Genomic DNA, 15,715 nt, shown 5'->3' with positions numbered 1-15,715 from the left:
ATTATTGTGTAACTTAATTATTTTTAGCATAAATGGCCTCAAAATTGGTTAATTAATTTCTGTTTTGTTGAAATAATCTTGAATAGGCTATTAATTATTGTGGGGGACAAACGAAGTGGTGGAATTGAAAAAAGGTAAGTAAAATCTCACGCACTTTACTTATTTTGAACCTATATATATGTAAGTTTCTAAATGAGTAAATGTTTTATTTCATTATTTTTTATATACGAAAATAAGAACAAGCATATGGTTATTTTGTGTTTTTGCTATATAAATGATAAATCATGTTTATGAATGAGATGAAAAAATGATTTATGTTTAAGAAATGATTTTATGATAGTTACATTTTTACATCTTTGGGGTGGGATTATTGACACAAAAACTAGTTCTATGACCTTAGCTAACAAGTTATAGTAGTTAGCGTAAGGTCTTGGTTAACGGATTATAATAGTTAACAAAGATCATGATGATGAAATTATTGATACGATTAATGTCATGAGTTATAGCAATGACCATAGTTAACAATAAATGAATAATAATGATGATTTATGATGATGATGATGATGATTTTTAAAAATTGATCCATGATTTAGTTTGATTACGATATTTGAATACCAATATATTTTACAATGATTTATGAATTGATTTATTTTGATATTGATTTATGATATATAAAATGTTTGACATAATGATGATTTTTTAAATGTTTTGACATTATGATTTGACAAATATTTTGAATGATTTATATGATATGTATGAAATTGATACTTAATCTCGTAAGGTGTGTGAAGCTATACTTGTTAAGTTGTGATTTGTTCATTCTCCTTTTATTTATTTTTTTTTTTTACAGATGAATAAGTAATAAATTTATTTAGTTAATTGAGAAACTAGAATATTAGATTAAAAAGATTACTTGGGTAATGAAATCTTATAAAATAATTTTATATTTTTATTAATTTATATTTGAATATATAGATATTTATCATCAATTTATTGAAGAAGTTTATAATGATTAAGAAAAAAGATTCTTGTTACTTTAAAATTTCACTATAAGATAATATGATCGTGTTACATTTCGATCTCGGGATATGACATAAAGCTTTTCCAAAATTCAGAAATGTGCAACAAACTTGAAAAATCTCCTTTTTTTTCAATTTTCCTTTTATAGCCAATTAAGTGGATCATGACGGCGAGTTGCGAATGAAATAGTCTCATGATGTGGATGTACAGTGTGAACCAAATTACATATCAGCAATTCAGCAGTGATGACAGTGAGAAATCTTTGCTTCAAGGGTGGGCTGGTTCAGCATATCATAAACCAAATTTGGATGTGGTGAGGTGTCAAGTGGAGCTAGAAAACAAAATGCTAAAGCTGGTGCAATACTTTTTATTGGAGTTGGATGTGAAGGTTAAGCTGCCAGGAAACTTCCAGCATAGCTACTACCTAATCTAGCTTTTAGTAGTTAAGCACTCAAGATGAATATAGATGATTCAACCAGACAGTTTTCAGTAGGAGTAGCTTAACAAATTGGCTTATAAGAATGCTGTTTTCTTATTTGGATGAGATCTTTTTCAACATCGAAAACCCACTTCTACCTAAAAAAGGATTAACAAAAAAAAAAAAAAAAAAAGTGCCTTAACAACATAAACACTCACCAAGCTTAAAATGGCTAAAAGAGATTGCTACTAGCAAAGGTTTATTGGGAATTCGCCTTTTGGAACCCAATTTGGTGATTGAGAAAATTGCCATCAGAGCTGCCCTTTACAAACTTGGTCGCCAATATCATCCTTCAATTTTTTAATATAAAGCATTACGTAATCTATCTGGACCAGGACAACTCAATTTATGTACATCCTTTTCTCCAAAAAAGGAAACAAAAAAAAAAAACTAGGCGGTTTGGATTATTTGATTATCATTATAATTGGCGCCTAAAAAAAATTAGGAATTCCAAAAAAATTTTGCTCGGGATATCTTCTCCATCTAAATAGTTGTAAGGGTAAAAGAAAAGGATAAATTAAATAATTTTTTAAAAATTGAAAAATGTGATAAAATAAAAAGAAAGTCCCGCATATAAGTTTATATTATATATATATATATATATTTATATTTATATATATATAAACGTCATGCCTAAAGAAAAGGTCTTTTTAATACTTAGTACTATGAAACCCTGAAACGTTACAGTTGATCTCTTCCTCTGCTCAAGAATCTAGCAAAGGCAAAAAGGTCAAAATAATAAAGAAGTCTTCATCTGGTAAAAATTGAAGCTTGTGGTGAGCGGTGACCCAAGCTTTTATCTATGAGCAGTGACCAAAGTCTCAATGAACCTTAAGCCATCAAACCTCGGTGCAAATTTTTCAGTTGAATCTGATTTCTTGATTGCAGAATTTTCATGCTCTTTCTTGTTCTGCAAAATTAAACAAATCGAAATCATGAATTTAACCATTCAAGCCAAAGTGATCAACTAATCTTATAAAACTATTTGAGAATTTCACCATTTAAATCATGAATTCTTGGTCATTGTTTTCTTGGCAACCAAACAAGGCAAAACAGGAGGACAAATATTTTTCTAAAAAAGATGAGATACACAGTTTAAATCTATAGCAAAGAGTAAAAGAAAATGACCGAGAATTGAGTTAAAAGATTTTACCTCGCCAGACAACTGAGAATTTGAATTACAAGTAAAATTGGAGGGAGAAGAAGAAGCAGAGATGGCAGTGGCAGAGGCAGCAGCGACAGAAGCAGCGAAGAGGCCTGATTTCTTCATGGTTGAAGATAAGCAATCTGATTGAAAGAATTTTGATAAGCGGAAAGAAGACTAAGGAACTATGAGAAAATTTTGGATGTTTGATGATCGCATTTATATATTATAAGAGGGGGGGGGGGGGGGGGGGGAGGAGGGATTGCCATTTGCCAGTTTGTTAATGGTAATTTCGAATATCTACGAGGCAACCATACCCACCGGGTGCTTCTAGTTGCACCACTTAAAATTCTTTTTCCACACTTCAATATTTTTCTTTCATAAATCTAATTTGTAAAAATAAATTTATCACATAGGTACTTATATTGACAATTCTTTTAAATGACACATAAAATATTTTTTTAAAAAATTAAGATAATTTTTTTAATTATAAATTAGATAATTTTAAATTTATTCAAATATCAAATTATTCAAATTATAATTAAAAATAAAATCAATTTAGAGATATATATTCTAAAATTAAAAATATAAAATATGAATTTTATTTTTTTAATAAATAATTTTAATTGTTTACCAAATAATCTTATTCAAAAAAATTATTTAATTATCAAAATATTTCAAATATGTTTAAAAATTATAAAAATTAGGTCTATCCATATCTTTCACTAATTTTTTTTATCTTGATTTAAAATTTTTTATTAAAAAATATCTTTTTTAAAAAATTTACATAAGACATTAAAAATTCAAGTAATTTTATGTAAGATTTTAAAAATTCAAAAAATTTTCATCATAAATCTTTAAATAATAAGATTGTCAAAATGATTATATTCATTTAAACTCTAATTATCAAATTTATATTTCAAATAAATAAATAAAAATTAATATTATCTTTATTACTTATTATATCAATTTAAATTTTAAAAATTATCTATTTAATTTTAATTGTCACTAAAATTTTTTTTTACAAATTTAAAACTAAAAATATAATGTGTTATACATCAATTTTTTTTATTTTTTCAATAACTTTTTTTAAGGTATATTCTATTACTATAGCAATTTGTTTGTTTTTTTTTTTTGTTTATAAATTATTATTATTATTATTATTACAATTTCATTCTTATGAAAAATAATTTTTTTTCAATCTATTTTTTTCACATATTTTCTAACATTTTTCATATTTTATATAATAATTTAGTCAATATTACTTAAGTGAAAGAATATCATATTACTATTGCAATTTGTTTTTTTCTTTGTTTACAAATTTTTTCTAAGATATATTTTATTGTTATTACAATTCCATTCTTATAAAAATAAAATTTTTTCAATTTATTTTTTCACATATTTTCTAATACTTTTCATATTTTGTATAATAATTTAGTCAAGATTACTAAAGTAAAAGGGTGTTAATACTACTTTTATTATTTAATTTATCATTCTATAATATTTATTTTTTTATTTTTTTAAAAATGATGTAATTTATTTTTTTTATATAATTTTACAAGTATATAAATATTATTGTAAACAAAAATATCCAAAGAAAAGACAAATTTTTTTTGCTGTTTTCAAAAAGTTTATTTTTCAATAACAAATCAATATATAAAAATTTTATTCATGTTATAAGTTTTAAATATTTAAATATAATTTGTTTAAAAAATTAATTTATATATAATCATATTAAATAAATAAAATTATTTCGTATATCGCACGGATTATAATCCAATATTTATACATAAAATATTTTATATATCATTTAGTAAATTATAATTTTAACCTTTTACAACCGTTTACATTCCCTTTCTCTTCTTTTTCCCATTTTCTTCTTTTTTTTTTCTTCATCTTTCTTCTTTTTTCTTGAGAAAAAAAATTCTAAATCTCTAAAACAAACCTCCGAATTTTGAAATGTTTGTTAAATTCTGAAAAAATAAATAATCAAATGAGAAACAATTACTACAACAAAAGAAACTTTTAGTGAGGATCACGACTCTCACTAAAAGTCTATATAATTTTCATTAATTCTTTTAGTGAAGGTCAACGTAACCTTCACGAGCTCTCATTGTAAATTTTTTCGTTAATTTTATATAATAAAAAAAAAAAATTGCCCCTTACTCTATTTATCATTTAACAAAACATTAAAAGACTTTCACTAAATATAAACAATTAATGATAACCATTTTTTACCCTCATTAAATATAAAACCTATAGTAAAAATCAAATCTAACTCTTATAATATCTTTTACGTTTAATAAAAGTTTTTATTAACTCTCACTTAAAGTTTTTCCTTTTAGTGAACTTTCATAGACCCTTATTTAAAATTATTTTTACTAAGGATTATGACTTCCACTATAATACTTTATATCATTTAATGAAAATCTTATGACCCTAAAAAAAATACATATTTATATATTTTTATTGATCTTGTTAATAACTACATATATTTTTTTATATTTGTAATTCTTATTCCAAGCAAAACATAAATAAATAAAATGTGTCAAAAAAATTGCATAAAATCAAATAAGCATTGACATATACTAATTTCAAACGACAAACAAACATCTTTCATAATTAACATATCAATTCTTTTTAAGTATTCTAGTTTTTTGGTCAAAAAACTTGACAAATTTGTACGACAGTGAATCAATATACAATCAAAGTCATCTAATATCGATCTAATTTTCTTCTTCATGAGAACCACTTTATTCGTAGCAATAACTCCATTGAGATTAAAATCACTACAAGAAAAAGAAAAACATATATAACAAAATGAAAACAGATAATACTAAAAATATTTACAAGTTTAAATATTGTTTCTTGCTAAAAATATCCAAACAAATAGACCATATAAGACCAAGATAAGCCCTGACAAGAATATTAGGCAAAACTAAACCAAAACCAACAAGCAAATGCAAAGCAATACCAAATATAATAATCCTTAAAACTCTAGCATTCACATAATTAGCATTGTTAAAGAATGGAAAATTTATCAACTTAAATTGCACTAAACATCCAAGTAGAGTTTCATCATGCAAGGCCAAAATACACAAAGACACTATTTAGTACCAAGATTGTGAAGTAATCAAATTTAACATTCAAGAATCACAATAGGGCTCACCTACAATTCTGATGACTATAAGAACTTGAATGATCAGCTGCTTCTTCCTGTTTCAATGAAGTATTAGCTACCTAGAACATGAACCGTATAAAAGCTAATTATCTATAAATTAGAAAACCATCCACTTCATTTGACTCAAGACTCATTTTCAATCACCTCATAGTTTTCTCTCCTAAGATGTAAAATTTCTTTGTGAATATCAATATAGTGCGCCTATAGACCAAACACCTATCATACCACTAAATTATATCTTCACCAATTTATTAGTGAATAAACACGAATAATACCTTTCTTAACTACATATCCATCACTACAATATCCTTAAATTTCCCTCTAAAGCCCAAATTCTTCTCTACCAGTCCACGTAAACCTTCTTCTGATATCTTACAAATCCATCAACATTTTTAATGCCGTTAAAAACCGAACACATGAAACCCTTAAGTTATAGAGGCAAAAAATTCCAGCACTAAAAAACATTCAATGTAGCCATCCTGTTGACATATCAACTCAGACAACCCTAACTGATTCCCAAATTCCTAGTTTTGCTTACTGCTGCAGTTGCAAAGCATAGCACTCTGGTTTTCTTGAGTGTAAACTCACCCCGAAGTAGACAAATTAATCAAACCTTTCCTGTGTTTGAAAGTTAAAGGAAGATTGAGGATTGTTATATGAGTGGAGATTTCATTCTTAAAACAGTAGCAGAAAGAAATCCACCCATATTTGTTTTAGATGATAACAATAATAATAATTTAGTGTTTATAAATATTACAGTCAATCTCAACATCACATAGAATGACTCCACTTTTGCACATTTTCAGCACTTGAGTAAAAATAACTTTTTACGTAACTTTTGTGCACCTGCATAACTGTGGGAAAACACTTATTTACAGCTGGTTGTAATTTTGTAATCTGTATATTTATATTTGTATCTCTAGAATTAAGTATTTGTATCCCTAGAATTAAGGAAGATTTAGTTTCCTAGTTTAACCCCTAGTTAGTTGTATATAAACCTAAGATTCTTGTATAATTGTAAATAAGCAGTTTTTCAATATACATTCAGTTTCCACATGGTATCAGAGCTTTAAGCTCTTATTGAGAAGAAAAATTTTCAGCCTTCATTGCTGACTTTTTTAGGCCTTCATTGCCGAATCCTGTTTAGGCCTTCATTGCCGAACCCTTTCAAAGAAATATATCACTATCACCCAATTTGAGAAAATGTTAACTGGAAAAATCACTGGAGTACTACAGATGTCTCAGAAACAAAGAGAGTTCAACAGGGAAGAGATTGAAAAGCTGAGAAACTTATTGAAAATCCTTGACAAGCCTACTATGGTATGTTCTTTGGGTCTAGTTCAGGTAAAGCTTCCGATTCTCATGGATTAAATGTCTCAGCTAAGCCTATTACGAGTTCTTGGGTCATTGACTCAGGAGCCACAGACCACATGACACATTCCCCACAAAAATTTAGTACATATAACCTGTGTCCTAGCAATAAGAAAATTGTTGTTGCTGATGGTTCACTTACCACAGTGACAGGATTAGGAGATGTTCAAGTTAATCCCTCATTTGTTCTAAAAAATGTTCTTCATGTTCCTGGATTGTCTACTAATCTGATATCTATACAAAAACTTACCAGAGATATGAATTGCAAAGTAACTTTTTATCCCTCTTATTGTGAATTTCAGGACCAGAGTTCGAGGAAGATGATTGGACTTGCTAAGGAGAAGGATGGACTATACTATCTTGAGACATCAAATAACACAAGTAGTATCAAAAATAGTTTACCTTTATCATTTCTTTCTGAAAAATCTTCCAATAAAGACAAAATCTGGCTTTATCATTTTCGTCTTGGACATCCTTCTTTTGGAACCTTGTGAAACATGTTTCCTTCTTTGTTCAAAGAATTAAATGTTGAAGATTTTCATTGTGATATTTGCGAATTTGCAAAACATAGACGTGTGTCTTTTCCAATCAATAACAAAAAAAGTTCTACTCCCTTTTACTTGATTCATAGTGACATTTGGGGTCCCTCTACAATTCCTAATATTTCTGGTGCAAGATGGTTTGTTTCATTCATAGATGATTGTACTAAGGTCTCTTGGGTTTTTTTACTTAAATCCAAATCAGATGTGAATAATGTGTTTTTAAGCTTCCAAAATATGATCCAAAATCAATTTGGAGTGAGAATCAAGAGACTTATGTCTGATAATGCAAGAGACTACTTCAACCAGAGTCTATCCACCCATTTTCAAAAAGAGGGGATTATCCATGAGTCATCTTGTGTTAATACTCCACAGCAGAATGGAGTGACAGAGAGAAAAAACAGCCATTTATTAGCCACAACCCGAGCCTTTCTTTTTCAAGCAAATGTACCTAAATCTTATTGGGGGGAAGCTATTCTCACTGCCACACACATTATAAATAGATTACCTTCAAGAGTTTTAGGATTTAAAACTCCTATGGAACTACTCTCACAATTTTATCCCAACCTCAATACCACAAACAATCTCACACCTAGGATATTTGGTTGTACATCATTTGTTCATGTTCACAGTCATAACAGGGGAAAGTTGGATCCAAGAGCGATTAAGTGTATTTTTGTGGGGTATTCTTCAACTCAAAAAGGATATAAGTGCTATCATCCTCCTACCAAAAAATTTTATGTGTCTGCAGATGTCACTTTTGACGAAAATAAACCATTTTTTACTCAACCTTATCTTCAAGGGGAGACTTCATTCATGGAAGATAAGGATAAAGACTTCTTTTTACTTGATTTGCCCCCTTCTTCAACATTTACACCCATTAATTCTTATGAGTCAAAACCAGTTTCTGCTGAGCCCAAGTCAAATATTGAATTTGAGTCTGAACCCATTCCAAATACAGAAGATGTGACAGGATAATATCGTTCTTGATTCTATGAAGGAATTACAAGTGTACTCAAGAAGGAAAGTTCCAGATCCTAAACCGGCGCCAGTCCAAGAACCTGATCCTAACTCTGGAAATGAGGTAACTACAGTTTTTGACTCCGTTTCTCAAAATGAGCATGAATCTCCTAATAATATAACTAGTGATTATGATTTGCCTATTGCCATTAGGAAAGGAACCAGAGAATGTACCAAGCATCCACTATACCCAATATCTAATTTTGTGTCATTTGAAAATTTTTCACCATCCCACAAAAATTTTCTTGTGAGCCTAAACACTATTTCTGTTCCAACAACATTATCTGAGGCATTATCCAGTGAGAAATGGAGGCAAGCCATGAAAATAGAAATGGAGGCCTTAGAGAAAAATCAGACATGGGAACTGGTAGAGTTGCCTAAAGGAAAAAATCCAGTGGGGTGTAAATGGGTTTTCACTGTAAAATACAAAGCAAATGGTACTGTTGAAAGGTATAAAGCCAGGTTAGTGGCTAAGGGCTACACTCAGACCTACGGAGTGGATTACCAGGAAACCTTTGCTCCAGTTGCCAAGATGAATACAGTTAGGATTTTGTTATCATTGGCTGCAAATTACAATTGGCAGCTTCAACAATTTGATGTAAAGAATGCTTTTTTACATGGTGATTTGGAAGAAGAAATATATATATGAAGGTTCCACCGGGATTTGGAGGTCATCTAGAAGCAAACAAAGTTTGCAGGCTAAAAAAGGCTTTATATGGCCTTAAACAGTCTCCTAGAGCTTGGTTCGGGAGATTTGCCAAAGTGATGCTAGTAATGGGATATAAACAGAGTCAAGGAGATCACACATTGTTTATCAAGCACTCTGATTCAGGGAGATTCACAGTTCTATTAGTGTATGTTGATGATATAATTGTAACTGGAGATGATGAAAAAGAGAAAGAATCTCTAAAACAGTTTTTGGCTAGAGAATTTGAGATAAAAAAGCTTGGGAGATTGAAGTACTTCCTAGGAATTGAAGTAGCTCACTCAAGGTATGGTATTTTTATCTCACAACAAAAATATGTGATGAATCTTCTGAAGGAAACTGGGAAGCTTGCATGTAAACCTGTAAATACCCCTATAGAACCTAATCATAAAATTGAAGAAACTAATGAAGATGCTGCTGTAAATAGAGAGATGTACCAAAGATTAGTTGGAAGACTCATTTATCTCTCACATACTAGACCTGATATAGCATATGCTGTGAGTGTGGTAAGTCAATTTATGCATAGTCCTAAAGAAGTGCACCTACAGGCTGTCTACCGTATATTGCACTATTTGAAGGCCAATCCTGGGAGAGGTATCTTATTCAAAAGAGATTCAGGGTTAGCTCTAGAAGCATATACAGATGCTGATTATGCAGGTTCAGTAACTGATAGAAGATTTACCTCAGGCTACTGCACTTTCTTAGGTGGTAATCTTGTGAGGAGGAGTAAAAAACAAAATGTGGTGGCAAGATCAAGTGCTGAAGCAGAGTTCAGAGCAATGGCTCAAGGAATTTGTGAACTACTATGGTTAAAGATTATCCTAGAAGACTTGAAGATCAAGTGGGATGGACCAATGAGACTCTACTGTGATAACAAGTCTGCAATAAGCATTGCACACAATCCTATGCAACATGACAGAACAAAACACATTGAAGTAGACAGGCATTTCATAAAGGAGAAACTAGACAGTGGGTTGATTTGTACACCTTATGTATCAACCAAGGGTCAACTTGCAGATGTGTTGACTAAAGGTCTCAGCAGTGCAACATTTCAAGAAATTATTTCCAAGCTGAGAATGGAAAACACCTATTCACCAGCTTGAGGGGGAGTGTGGGAAAACAATTATTTACAGCTGGTTGTAATCTTGTAATCTGTATATTTATATTTGTATCTCTAGAATTAAGTATTTGTATCCCTAGAATTAAGGAAGATTTAGTTTCCTAGTTTAACCCCTAGTTAGTTGTATATAAACCTAAGATTCTTGTATAATTGTAGATAAGCAGTTTTTCAATATACATTCAGTTTCCACAATAACAACTATAATTCAAGCAAATGAAAAATAAAAACAAAAAGGAATGCGAAGAAATATCCCACCTTAGCAGAGACACCCATTTTGCACAATCAATTGCTATGTGTGTTTCACAAGCAATGCTCTCCTTCATCCCCATTAATACTGCAAGCGCATTTTCAAAGGATGACAAAGCAGCATGTGCTTCAGTGTAATTATTGTACTTACTGCTAGATTTTGGTATTTCAGAGGCCCCAGAGTCAGCTTTACGTTCATTGTCAGCAATTGAAACACATAAAGATTTGGTGGGACAAGAGTGAACATTTGGACTACAACACCCATTGCTTTGAATAATAGTATCCAAAGACAGAAACAGCACAGCATGAATCCCCAAAAAGAAAACCACAGTGAAGTTTGAATCTAGAAGGAACAAGAAAGAAGAGCCGAAAAACAACCAATGCACATATAACTTTAACTATAATTAGCCTTACCCATATCTATTTGAATGATAAGAACTTTCTGCATCTTCTTTCATATAAGAATATAAATGAACAGGGCCAATGGAATGCGTGGGGTAGACAGAAAAGACTTATAGAAGATGCCAGCATCACACAAAATTGCAACTTGACAGACATCAGTCACTACTAATCATGTTAGATCTATGCTATATTGATCTCCAGGATTTCATTATGCTAATGAGGTATTCCACATTAAAGTTGAAGTAGTAGACTAGAAAATAGAAATCCCTTCCTACTAAGTTCCAGTAAATAGAAAGGGAAGACATGCAGAAATGTTTACCTGCACAATTCAAACTTGAAAAACAAGACGATTAGCGTGGTCTTCAGCCAAATGTAGTAATCTTTTATGTGTTAGCACATCTTCTGCCTGCTCCACGTTCACATCCAATGCATATCTATCAGCAGTAATAGAAATCACGAAACATCAAGAGAGAACAAATCATAATTTAGTTTAAGCTCAAGTATTAAATATTAAAAAAAAAAAGAAATAATACCAATAGCTTCGAACTTCATTAACTAGACTATTATTAAAGGATAATGAGAAAGATGAGAAAAGACAAACAATAAGTCTCACCTTTACACAACTGCTTCGCTGTTTTGATTTGAACTCCTTTTTGTTTCTTGTTTGTTAAAGACAAAATGAATTTTTTAAAAAGGGGATGATAACCATAAATCTTACACCAATTGTAAGATTCATGAATCTTATCTCAAACTTTTTGTTCCAATCATCAGCAACCAAACAATCATTTTAGATAGTTCAAAAAGAAAAAATTACAGAATCAAACAAAAACAGAAATATAGGTTTAGGGTTAGTACCGAGCAGGGAGTAGATTGAAATGAAGCTAGAGCCAATCATTGAAGTCCGGCAGATTAGCTTCCTTATAATTAAATGAGTATTTAATTAAACTGATATAATCTGAAATGAGAGAAAATTATTAACAGAATATACCATACTCACAAAACTATTAATAATACCTGTACATTCTTCAGTGCAAGGACAATACCATCTCTCTGATTAGAAATCAAGTCAGAATGTTTTGATCCAGGGGACTGTAATACACTGCTGAAATATCAATTTTAAGCATTGTTAGAGAGCTAGTAAAACCTTTGAAAGGATAAACTACAAAGATATACACAACAAATTGAGCATGCTAAAAGATTGCCTAAAATGTATAAAATACTAAACATTATGTCATTCTTATCATACCATCATGCTTGTAAATATTAACAGCAAATTTGTTTCTATTGTTGTGCTTATCCTAGAAATCCTCACCTTCTAAACAAAATTCTGGCACAAATAAAACTTGAAGCGGTATCAAAATTCAGCATGGTGTTGAATCAAAAGCAGTTTTGGCCTGGCGAGGTTGCATGGTTGCAAATTTTCTTATCAGGTGAATTGACAAAATGAGGAACGAATATGGAGTTAGCAGCAATTTCATCTAGCAAAGCCTTCTTCACAAAGCACATTAAAGTATCACCTTTCCAGAGAGTCCACCACTATGGCCTATGTTTATAGTGTTTCCAGTAGATCTGCGACAAAACATGAAATAGAGAACATTATTTAAGAAAAACCACAAGAATGTTGACTTCATCCACCGTTGAGGACAGTGTTTAAACAAAACAAGAGAAACTAGACATCAACACTATAAGCTGATATTCATTTTCCCTTCTAGCAAGCAGTTGGCTTTATCAGCATAGCAGATTGAAGGTATCTATGTTGTGTATCTTTACAATTTTTGGCAGTCAGCCTATTTCCTCGATATAAAAGCACAAACAATGAGAATAACAGCACAGTTAGTTTCAATTCAAAAGCAAAAGTACCAAAATTGCTTACAACTGAAGGCCATAAGGAAATTTGGAGATTAAACTTTACCGCAGTTCAATAGTTCTTTTCTTTCACTCCATAATCTATCATCAAGAAGCTAAGAGCCTAAGACCTAGTGAACCCTCTCAAAACCAGGCCATTTATTAAATCATTATGAACAATTTCTAGAGTGCAAAAACTATGAAGAGAGAAGTAAAAAAGTGACCTTTGACGCTGAGAATGAGGGCTGCGACTTCGAGGGCTAAAGCTGAGAGAAGGAGAGGAAGAGGATAAGGATCTAGACCAAGAGCGAGAGTGAGAGCTAGACGGAGAAGCAGATCTAGATCGGGAGTTCAGCGATGACTAGGCTTATCGAGAAGAGAGAGGGACAGTGGCCGTAGTGGCGACAGCGTCAGCGGTGGTGACAAAGGCGGAGCCGGTGACAATGCTGAATTGGGGGCAACGAAGAAACCCTAATTCTTGGTTAAGAGAAAGAATTATTTTTTCCTTGCCCTACAGATAAAATTTTGTTATAGACGGCTGGTTGGCAATTTTGAAACCCTAAAAACAAATAAAAGGATTGACATCGAAAATATTTTGCCATTCTTTATTATGTCACATAATAAAGTAAAATAAAATAAAAATTCAAGCTTTCCTTCATCAAAAGTTGCAACCTTAAACAATATTTTTTCTATTATATATTTCACACATTTAGCTACATTACTATATAAAAAAAAATATATATGATTTAGAATGTGTTTGGTGGGTCGATTAACATGGCTATTAATTTTCAATAAAATCATAAATCATAATAATAATTTTTTATTTATTGATTTTTTTTATAATTTTTTATATTAAATACGTTTTAAAATATTTTTTATTTTTTATTACTATTGAAAATAATATATTTTTTATGAGATTACAATGACTTTCATAAAATTTATAAAATTCTTATTTAAATTGTTTAATTTTTAAAAAATATATATATAAAGTAATAAATTTTATTTAATGAGATTTAAAATGACCTTACTAAATCTATTTATATTCATTTTTAACTCCCAACTCAATTGTAGATATGAAAGTTTACACTTGTGAAACAAATTTGTGAAGATCAACTTTAAATACTCATAAAAATATTAAATAAGTGAAGACCATTTATGATTCTTACAACAAAATGACTTTTAATAAGGATAAAATGTATTGCTCACTAAAATTATTCTTAATGAAGGTTAAGGATGGCTTTCACTACAAAAAGAGATTTTAGTGAGGGTCAACACTTAACCCACATTAAAGTTCTCACTAAAACACACTTTTCTTATAGTGAATATTAGAAGAGATAAACTTGACGAGGTAATTCATTTAAAATCTATTTTAAATTGAAAATTTTATGTGTATAGAAATGGATTTCCAGTAATGTAAAATAATTTTCGAAAATGCAACATTGTTTTTAAAAATACATTTCTAAAAAATATGTTGCATTACTAGATATCCATTTTCTGATACTGCATCATTATTTTCGAAAATGTATTTTTGAAAATCATATTGCATTACTGGTAATGCAATGGATATCCGGTTATGCAACATGCTTTTTGAAAATGCATTTTTGAAAATCATATTGCGTTATCATATATCTATTTCCTACAATGCAACATTATTTCGAAAATGTATATCCAAAATCATTTTACATTATTAGATATCTATTTTCGTAAACATTAAAATTGCCAAGTAATGGCATTATTATTTCCACTTCCTAATGGTATTATTATAATTTTTTAACATATCGTAATATGTAGATCAATTTGGAAACTACATTGTTAAAGTGGAATCAATCACCAAAAATTTAGATACTAGATATGATTGCATGGATTCATTTACTATGGAAAGGTGAGATTATGTTTTTGAGGTAGTTTGTTATGGAAGGTATAACATGTTAGTTTTATAGATATAATAAGTTAAATATGTTGTGTAAGTGTTTTGTAGTAAAGAAGTTTCAATTTTATGGGCTAAACGGTTAGAAAAGATAATGGTTTTGTGATTGTGATTAAAAACTCTAAATTGGGAGGCTTGAGAAAATCTAGAATAATGAATGAAGTAAAAATAAAGATGGCAACGGATCGAGTCGGGATGAGTTTTTGCTCACCCCAAACCTAACTCGACTTTATATCCACAATACCTGAACCCAACTCGACTCAACTTTTTAAAATTATTTTATACCAAAATCTTACCTAACCCTAAGTAGAAAATATAGGCAACAAAAGAATAAAGGCAAGGTAAAGAGAATGCAATGAGAACGAAAAAGTGTGGTTGCCCATTTGAGTTATATAAGATTAAGTTGGCAATGGATTATCGATGGGGTGTGAAAGTAATTTGTGGATTTCACAATCATCTACTAAAGCAAAACAATTCGAGGAATATTTATTTGTAGGTTGATTATCTTAAACAAAAAAAAAGTAGTTACTAATATGTTAAACATATGGTCAAACCTAGAAACATACTGTTGATCATAAAACAACATAATGAAAAGAATGTTAGCATTATAAAGATAATATACAATGAATGTTAACGATATAGATATGTTGAGAAAGTTGGCAAATCTCAAATGCAGCAGCTCATGAAGAAGTTGACCTATTGTAAATACCTAGAAT

The 15,715-nt window shown here is 30.1% G+C and overlaps 1 protein-coding gene and 1 long non-coding RNA gene across 51 annotated transcripts; both read right to left on the bottom strand.

The window, feature by feature from the left end:
• Positions 1-1,528: 1,528 nt before the first annotated feature.
• LOC149520003 (uncharacterized) lies at positions 1,529-2,822 on the bottom strand. The gene is made up of 2 exons (XM_089742800.1): positions 2,652-2,822; positions 1,529-2,408 (listed from the first exon to the last, which is right to left on the bottom strand). The coding sequence occupies exons 1-2, from the start codon at positions 2,766-2,768 to the stop codon at positions 2,295-2,297; spliced, it is 231 nt and encodes a 76-aa protein (XP_089598926.1). The 5' UTR covers positions 2,769-2,822; the 3' UTR covers positions 1,529-2,294.
• Positions 2,823-5,199: 2,377 nt separating this feature from the next.
• On the bottom strand, positions 5,200-13,723 carry LOC111309284 (uncharacterized). Of its 50 annotated transcripts, none has more exons than XR_016331251.1 (7): positions 13,297-13,723; positions 12,540-12,796; positions 12,271-12,329; positions 11,841-12,182; positions 11,547-11,633; positions 5,812-11,092; positions 5,200-5,431 (listed from the first exon to the last, which is right to left on the bottom strand). It is a non-coding gene; the product is annotated as an uncharacterized LOC111309284 (long non-coding RNA). The 50 variants fall into 50 exon arrangements; XR_016331234.1 differs by having other exon boundaries at positions 11,547-11,661; positions 13,297-13,722; XR_016331222.1 differs by having other exon boundaries at positions 5,812-11,168; positions 11,547-11,661; positions 13,297-13,721.
• Positions 13,724-15,715: the final 1,992 nt, after the last annotated feature.

This window comes from Durio zibethinus, chromosome 2 (genome assembly GCF_047325235.1).
Source record: "Durio zibethinus cultivar Kanyao isolate XHJ-2024 chromosome 2, ASM4732523v1, whole genome shotgun sequence".
NCBI classification, from domain to species: domain Eukaryota; kingdom Viridiplantae; phylum Streptophyta; class Magnoliopsida; order Malvales; family Malvaceae; genus Durio; species Durio zibethinus.
Note: the sequence above shows the minus strand (reverse complement) of the source record. Positions and strands in the feature narration are given on the sequence as shown.

Bases quoted from the DNA above. Each gene is read 5' to 3' on its own strand.
- LOC149520003 (XM_089742800.1), bottom strand. From the start codon at position 2,768: ATGAAGAAATCAGGCCTCTTCGCTGCTTCTGTCGCTGCTGCCTCTGCC. The intron at 2,409-2,651 runs GTAAAATCTTTT...TTAATTTTGCAG, and splicing joins ATTCTCAGTTGTCTGGCGAG to AACAAGAAAGAGCATGAAAA.